General features: G+C 46.2%; 1 protein-coding gene across 1 annotated transcript; it reads left to right on the top strand.

Annotated features, from left to right (window-relative positions):
* Positions 1–2391: 2391 nt before the first annotated feature.
* LOC119299853 lies at positions 2392–6877 on the top strand. Its single transcript, XM_037576991.1, has 7 exons — positions 2392–2699; positions 2802–2926; positions 5008–6283; positions 6360–6503; positions 6564–6599; positions 6723–6805; positions 6841–6877. The coding sequence occupies exons 3-7, from the start codon at positions 6092–6094 to the stop codon at positions 6875–6877; spliced, it is 492 nt and encodes a 163-aa protein (XP_037432888.1). The 5' UTR covers positions 2392–2699; positions 2802–2926; positions 5008–6091.
* Positions 6878–8678: the final 1801 nt, after the last annotated feature.

Consider the following 8678-nt stretch of genomic DNA (forward strand, 5'->3'; position numbering starts at 1 on the left):
TGCCCTTGGCCACGGTCCTCCTTCCATATTTGTCAGAGGGGGTGGAAAGGGGGAGAGGGAAGGAAGGGGGAGGCCGAATCCCACCTTTCCTTTCTCCCACTTGGCCGACTGGAATAGGGGGGGTGCACCAACCCCTTGTGGGCTGGTGTGCTCCCCTCAAATGGCCCAATAGGCACACTACACTCCCGGGGGTGTCCGGTACCCCCTCCGATATACCGATGACTACCTGGTACACTCCGAAACACTTCCGGTGTCCGAATACCATCGTCCTATATATCAATCTTTACCTCCGGACCATTCCGGAGCTGCTCGTCATGTCCGTAATCTCATCTAGGACTCCGAACAACATTCGGTCACCAAATCATATAACTCATATAACACTATATCGTCAACGAACATTAAGCGTGTGGACCCTACGGTTTCGAGAACTATGTAGACATGACCGAGACACCTCTTCGGTCAATAACCAATAGCGGAACCTGGATGCCCATATTGGCTCCTACACGTTCTACAAAGATCTTTATCGGTTTTCATGGACTTAACACGACAGATGCCCCAACAAATGGACTTAGGTGTGGAGCCATCGCGGCATAGTTAGCTTGAAGGGGTTAAACGGGACAAAGGACAAAGAGAGTTTACCCAGGTTTGGCCCCTCTCAACGAGGTAAAAGCCTACTCCTGGTTTAGGTTGTATTGCTTGGGTTTCGATTACCAGGGAGCGAATACGCTTGACCTAGCTCTCGATTGATTGTTACCTGCCTTAACCCGCCGCCGGGTCACCCCTTTATATACATAGGTTGATGCCCGACGGCTTACAGTGTCCCGGCCGGCTCATACACAACGTGTCCGGCTCGGTAACCAACTAAGCTCGTCTTACAATACAAGTTAAACATATGGCGGTTCATACCCGTGGGCCTCAAGTCACCTCCGGGTCTTGGGCTTTCAATAAGCTTGCTCCATGGGCCACCATCTTCAACGTCCTCTTGGGCATTCTCATCTTAAGCCGCCAGTGGTATGACCCGGCCCCTCTTGGGCGGGTCATACCTAGTAGTTATATCCCCAACATTAGGCCCCGGGTGGATTTGAACTTGTTCGCATCAATCTTCAATGCTTGACTTGGCAAAATTTTCCATCTTCAATCTTTACGATCTTGATATAACCCACCATGACGTCAACTCACAAAATTGTGTTAACCCGCCATGATGTCATCTCGCATTAACTTTGCACAAGGCTTAGAACATTTCAGCATATCTTTAACTTTAATGGATTTCCGAAATTCGAGGCGCCCGTGCAGCCACATAATAATTTTTTGGCCTCCTCGATTCCCGTGCATGCCTGTTATCCATCTCCTTATAAATAGGGACAGGGGTCCTTTTCATTTTCCCCCTTGCCTCCTTGTCTTCATCTTCTTACTCGCAACGCCACACACGCCCGAGCTCCACTGCCATCAACCTCGTCAACTGCCTCAACTTCGGCCGCTACATCGACTTGAACGAACCAGAGCACCGCAGCGCACCTCCACTGTCCAGCAGCCCCAGTAAGTACTCCTCCTTTCTCGTAGAAGATATCCATTAGGGTTTGCTCAAGTTCATCGGAGTTCATATCCGTTCTTCTTTGTTCGTCCCTAGATCATGTAGTTGAATCTAAATCCGTTACCAAAGTAGTGCGGCAACCGTTAACATCCCTTTTCAATCAAAAATATTCTTCTTCCGTAGAAAATAATCTCATCTGAACACAAGAGTTCTTCCACTGCCACTTCCTTAGGTTTAGAATTTATTCTATTTTCTGAACAGATGTAGATCCAAAATTGTAGCACCAGCCTATAAAATCTGTTTGTCATAACTTAGCAAATCCTCACTCATAGATCTGAAATATAGCAATTGCTTAGGCGGCTTAAGTGATAAACCGTAACCCACCAGATACCATTAGTCCCCTTTTAAGCCGTCATTATATGTATCTATATAACTCAGTGTTATTTTCCGGCTTAAAACATAGACTCTTTGTAGTACTTTCTTTTAATCAATGGTCGGCTTAAACCAGCAATATTTTCTTTTGTAGTCAAAATGTCTAAAGCCAAGACCGTTACGTCATGCTACTGGGTCGCCTCCTGGGTTACTGAGGAATTTCCGAACGAATATGTACAAACGGGCGTCTTAGCCAAGAAAGAGGTCATCCATTGGAGGGTCCCAGGCATAGAAACCCCTCCTCAGCCCAAGGAGGACGAAGTTGTCGTCTTCACTGATCACATGCTCCGGGGGTTCACTCCGCTCGGTTCAAAAATTTTCCGAGATGTACTACACTTCTTCCAACTTCATTCTCAAGACATCCGACCCAATTCTGTCACAAATATCTACTCCCTTCGTCCGGAAAAAGTTGTCACCGTCGCGTTTTTGCAAAAAATCCCTCCCCAAATTCCCGATATAACCCGCGCTCCTCGTCTTCTCCGGTCGTCTGCCCGCGCTCCTGGCATAGCCGCGTAGCTCCGCCTGAGCTCCCCTGTTCAGCTCCGGTGCACAACTACCCTGCTCTCCCGTGCATCCTCCGCCGCCGCCGCAGCTGCCTCCTCCGCCGATCCCTCCCGCCTCACGAAGCTCCCCTCCCCCCCACTCGCCTGCCTCCCACAGCACCCTTTCACCCCACAAATCCATTTTTCTTGCTCTACAGGCTTCTACGGCGTACTCCGGCTCCGGCGAGCCTCCGGTAAGTCCGTCCACTCTTCCTCACCCCATTCTCTCCTCCTCACCCCATCCTCTCTTCCTCACCCCGTCCTCTCTTCCTCACCCCATCCTCTCTCCCTCCCAGATCCAGCACGCAGATCGCTCGCGCGCCGGGATGCCGACGCCATGGAGGACGCCGCTCCACCCCTGCTCTGCTCCGTGCCCCCGACTCCACGGAGGACGCCGCTCCACCCCTGCTCCAGCCGGAAGGTGATCCATCTCTGAATGTTGAATGCTCCTGCTGCATCAAGCTGCTACTCCATGGAGTATTTAAGAATTTAAAACCGAGTTTTTTTAATTTCTACTATGTACTGTGGTCTCTCTATTTCTTCAATCTGCTGTAATCATTTATGCTCTGGAGTTTGTAAGTTTTAAACAAATTGATTACTAGTGCAGCCAGGAAGACCATTGCAAATTCTGAATTTTTGTTGTAGGTACTGCTGCTATATGTAGTGCTGCTGACTATAATTAACTAGATTTTACAAAAATCATCAGTGTAACAAAGATTAGATTCTATAGTACACAAGATTCAGTGTAAATCTTCAAAATGAATTGTTGTTAGTATGTTCAGTGGTTAGAACAGAATATCAGATTTCTTAGGTTCTACAGTACACAAGTTGATAACAAAGATGAGATTTCTTAGGTTGCACCACTCCCATTTTTACTCTGCTCCCATTTTTGCTCACAATTATTCAGAAAAGGACACTCCTAGTAACAAAACAGATCATTTACTGAAAATAGCTCTATATTTCTTCTTCTAAAGGTTGTTCCTGTAGCAATAGCTCTACATTTACTGAAAATAAACCTGGGCATTGTTTACTGAAAATAAACTTGATGCCCCTCCACTTGTCAAGGTGAAGACTAGGGAAACTCATAGAGAAAAGAAGACAAGGTTGATGCCCCTCCACTTAGCACTTAGTTTGCGCAATGACACAAATCTTCACAAATTTGCATTTACTAACTGGCACTGTATTTGGATAGGTTCATAGCAGAATTTTCTGTACAGTAGTGCATCTAGGAATCATTTAAGCTCTCCTGCTATATGAAGTGGTGAGCGAGCCATCCATAGAAGCTCTTCCCTGTGTTCCAAATAGGTGATCGATCCATCCATCGAATCATTTATGATCATATAGAAGTTGTTCCCTGTGTTCCAATAGGTGAGCAAGCCGTCCGTCGAATTGCCCGCAAAAATCAAAATGTAACTAAATATTTATGCACTACAGAGAAGTGTTGAAAATTCAGTTACCACTATTGCTCTTTGATTTGTTGTACTTCTTAATCTAATGTTGAAAATGCTATAGACCATGAATGATTTCAGAGATGTTTCTCCAGGTAGCACAACTAGGACCTTGAGCAAGGTATCCTGCTGTACTACTGTGTCATTTGCATTTTTTTCCAGTTAGAGCAAAACTAGCAACTTGCAAAAGTAATGTTAAGGACAAACTTATTTCTATATAGACTGAACACCTATTGGATCATCTCCATTTAACACCTACTCCATCTAGCAACTAGCAAAAGTAACAGGAATATTTGGAACTGACCCATCTTAATATCAAGTTGATTTTTAGTTTGTAAAACAGAGAAAATTGGATGTTTGAAGTGGGATTTTCTGATTGTACAGGCATTTTGTAACACCTACTCCATCTAGCATCTAGCAACTCTGCAGTCTGATTGTACAGGCATTTTGTTTGGAACTAAATTAAGTATGCAGTCATGAAGTGGTGATTATTTGAAGCAATTAAGTATGCTGGCATTTTGTACTTCAGTTTATTTATACACATTCTCAAATCATTCTCAGATCCTGCCATCTCTATACATATTTTTTGTGCTTTAGTTTATTTATACACATTGTCAAATCATTGCTTGCAGCAGTAGAGTTTCTCAAATTTATGTTTAGCATTTCATCCCCGCATCTTTGAAATTTATTTGTGATCATTTGTCGGATCTTGCTCCAAATAGTCCAAATTTAGATCGACTTTAGTATTACTACAGCTTCTCTCAAATCAACTGACCTCTCATCTGTCAGTTTCATTTTACTTATGCTATGTTTGATCTATACAGTATACCAAATCTTTCAATCTTATCATTGGCTTGAATGAGCATTATCGAAATCAAACAATTTGCATCATTACCGACATCTGAGTTTAGTGTCAGGTATTGCATCATTACACACTATTCCTGATCCACTGCACAATTTCACAGGAGGAGTAATTGAACAAACTATTCCTGTTCCACTGCTCAATTTCACATCAATGATACACTTTGAGAGTAGTTTCACATCAATTTTGCAGAGGCAACAGAGGAGGCGGGAGGAAAACATGGAGTGGTACCAGCAGAGGCAGGAGAGGAGGCGGGAGGAAAACATGGAGTGGTACCAGCAGAGGCAGTAGCGGACGTGGGAGGCGGCACTCGTCCTCGAAGCTATGCAGGTGTGCGGCGGCGCTGGGCCTGACGATGGATGCGCTGGTCACCTCCGCGGTCAGCGGTGGAGTAGCGACGGCCCGGAACTTGCCCAACTCCCGCACTGGAGTGGGTGGCCGCTGCGGGTGCGAGCAAGGGGCTGGGGACGCGAGCAGCACAACAAGGAGGAGCCGCTTGTCAGCCGTGGAGCCGCCGCCCGTCGAGGTGTCGCCGCCCGTTAGCCGTGGAGCCGCCCATCAACCGTGGAGCAGGTAAGCAGGGACAGCCCAAATTGGCAGCCACAGTGCAGGTGGGCGGCGACGCAGGTGGGCCTTCGTCGTCGGCTAAGCCCTACAGCGACTGGGGCGCGCGATGCCCGTGGGCGACGGTGGCTGGGGCGTGCGGTGCAGCGGCGACGGGAGGTGGAAGAAGCAGACTGGGTTTATTAGCACCAGTTTTAAAAGGATAAGGGGCTTTTTGAAAAATTACATTTGAACTAAGCTGATAACAACTTTTCTCGGATGGAGGGAGTACAACTCTCAAGTGTTTAGCGAAGTATATCTTCAGCAAGAACCCATTGTAGAACTATCATGAGAGTTCTACTACTTAAACCGCCAGACAAAATTTACCGGCGGGCCCAACCTAGAATTAGGCGGCATTTCATTTCAGAGGTGAAAATACGCCACCTTCCCAGCCACCAAGTTGTCTAGTCACCCCAAGGGTTGGAACCAAACATGGTTTTATTGCCAAGGCACCTCTCCTAAAGGGGAAAATCCTCTGCCAGGTTATCATGAGAGCCGGCTTAGCAATAGGCACCCGCTCCCTAGCCGGCTTAGCAATAGGCACCCCCTCCCTGATCGGATCAGCACTGCAAAACGGGCCAAGTATATGCCCATCTTTTCAAAGATCAGAGCCTTAATGTCTAATGGTTTGACCGGAATTGACCTGGTTCGATGCTGGGTCGCCTAGAGGATTATGCCCTTAAGCCGCCGCTCTGGCTTGATGTGCGAGTACACCTGTGATTTAAAAGATCCACAGCGCCACTGCCAGATTCAGCTAACTGATGATGACATCAACGACATGACCAAGTCTCTGCTGAACGAGAGCTTGGCAGATTGCAGCAGAACTGGACTAAATCCTTTCTGCGCTCTTAACAAGCCGCCAGCTGTAAGCTTTTAACCAATTCTCAACTGAATCATATGTTCACTTAAATTGCCCTTTTACACCCATTTGATTTTTGTAGGCCGATTTACCTTTTTGGAGTAAGAAGCTGCAAGATAAGTCAGCCAAGAAAACCCGGATGAATAACAAGGCTCTTGAAAAGCCTGCAAAGAAGAAGACCAACCCTTTTGAACTATTTGATTTGGATGATAAAGATGAGTCGGAGGTAAAACTTTACTCCCTTGGCTCATTTTTTGTACATCTTATTGATAATGATCACTATCAGGATGATGTGAAAGGAAGCCAAGCCAATGTTGAAGAGGTAACTATCCTTTCCTCCGATTCTGAAACTCCGATCAGACAGAAAGGGCAACAGGCGAGCCGGAAAGTAAGGTTTTCTCATCCTTTAGCTTACTTGGATCCCAACTTTATTTTGAAGAAGCAGCAACATGAAGCTCGCCGTATGACCTCGAACATCGGTGGCGGGATTCTTTCCTCCGGCTTACCAAACACGCCGGCTCCTTGCAAGCGCCGACCAGAGGTTTCAAATATTTCCCACTTAGCTTATCACAATGCGGGTCTTTTTCGACAACCTCTTAACCCTTCCGATTCAAACTATCAGGGGACTCAATTGTCATATCAACCTTGCCTTATGTCTTATTTCAGCGCTATGGCCAAGCCCAGCAAGAAACTAAAGGTTGATAAGCCGGCCAAAGATGCTGACCTGGAGAGAAAACCATATCTCCATCAAACTTTTAAGTCTCTCCATCAAACTTTAGAGGCAACCATGGATGATCCGCCACCAGAACACCTGGTCACCGTGGACCCATGTATGTTGACCCGGAACCAGCCAAACCGCCCAGTCCTGCCCACGCTGTTCAAGAAACTGAAGATGTAACAATCATTGGGACGGCTTATATAGCTCCAGGCAACCCTACCGCCCTATCCAAGCACAATGCATAAGAAGAATTCTCTGCTACTGATAAGGGCAAGCGGAAATTAGACTTGGAGAGCTATGCCCATTTCAATGCTCAAGAAATTCATTCAGGCTATCGAAACCGCCTTCATACCAGCCGTGACTTTGAAGCCGGCTTGGTCAACCTCATGAAGGAGTGTTTTGAGGTAAGCACTGCAATCTTCCATATAAACATATCTCTATCAGCCGCCAAGTCTACTGGATATGAGAATTGAATATGTTATAGAGTTTAAATAACCTTTAGAGTCTTTCATTCATGTCATGGCACACTCATTGTAGAATCAAACAAGTAGCCCCCAAGGGTCGGCTTAAACTGATAACTTAAGCCAGGCCTTTAAATAGTGATGATCAACTTTGCGCCTGTAGCCTCCAAGGGCCGGCTTAAGCTGACAAGCTAAACCGGGACTTCTCACCATAATCATGAAGAAAATCCAAATATGTATAGGCCCCATGATCCGGATTAAATCATATCATTTTGTCCGGGTTATCATAAAAACTGGCTTTAAAAAGAGCAATATGCATTAGCCCCCAAGTGCCAAGTAAAATACTTGTATTGTGCTTGGGACTTCAAAAATAATATGGTCATAATACCTTCCACCTTGTTCATGTTGCAGGCTGAACTAAATATGAAGTAATCCCAAGTCAAAGATCTGAGGGCCAACATTCAAACCCAACAATCTAAGACCGCAAAAGCCAAATCAGAGCTGAAGACTTTATTGGAAAATATTGAAAAGCTGAAACAAGACTTCAGTGCTGATAAAACCGTCTGGGAGACCAAGAGGGCAATTGAGGGAGTCCTGGATTAGGGGGTCTCCAGACAGCCGGACTATATCCTTTGGCCGGACTATTGGACTATGAATATACAAGATTGAAGACTTCGTCCCGTGTCCGGATGAGACTCTCCTTGGCGTGGAAGGCAAGCTAGGTAATACGGATATGTAAATCTCCTCCCTTGTAACCGACCTTGTGTAACTCTAGCCCCCTCCAGTGTCTATATAAACCGGAGGGTTTAGTCCGTAGGACAACATACAATCGTACCATAGGCTAGCTTTTAGGGTTTAGCCTCTACGATCTTGTGGTAGATCAACTCTTGCAATTCTCGTATCATCAAGAACAATCAAGCAGGACGTAGGGTATTACCTGCATCAAGAGGGCCCGAACCTGGGTAAAACACCGTGTCCCCTGTTTCCTGTTACCATCCGCCTTAGACGCACAGTTCAGGACCCCCTACACGAGATCCGCCGGTTTTTCCACCGACATTGGTGCTTTCATTGAGAGTTCCACTGTGTCGTCACCATAAGGTTTGATGCTCCTTCGATCATCGGTAGCAATGCGGTCCAGGGTGAGGTTTTCCTCCCCGGACAGATCTTTGTATTCGGCGGCTTTGCACTGCGGGCCAATTCGCTTGGCCACCTGGAGCAGATC

Source organism: Triticum dicoccoides, chromosome 5A (genome assembly GCF_002162155.2).
Source record: "Triticum dicoccoides isolate Atlit2015 ecotype Zavitan chromosome 5A, WEW_v2.0, whole genome shotgun sequence".
Classification (NCBI taxonomy): domain Eukaryota; kingdom Viridiplantae; phylum Streptophyta; class Magnoliopsida; order Poales; family Poaceae; genus Triticum; species Triticum dicoccoides.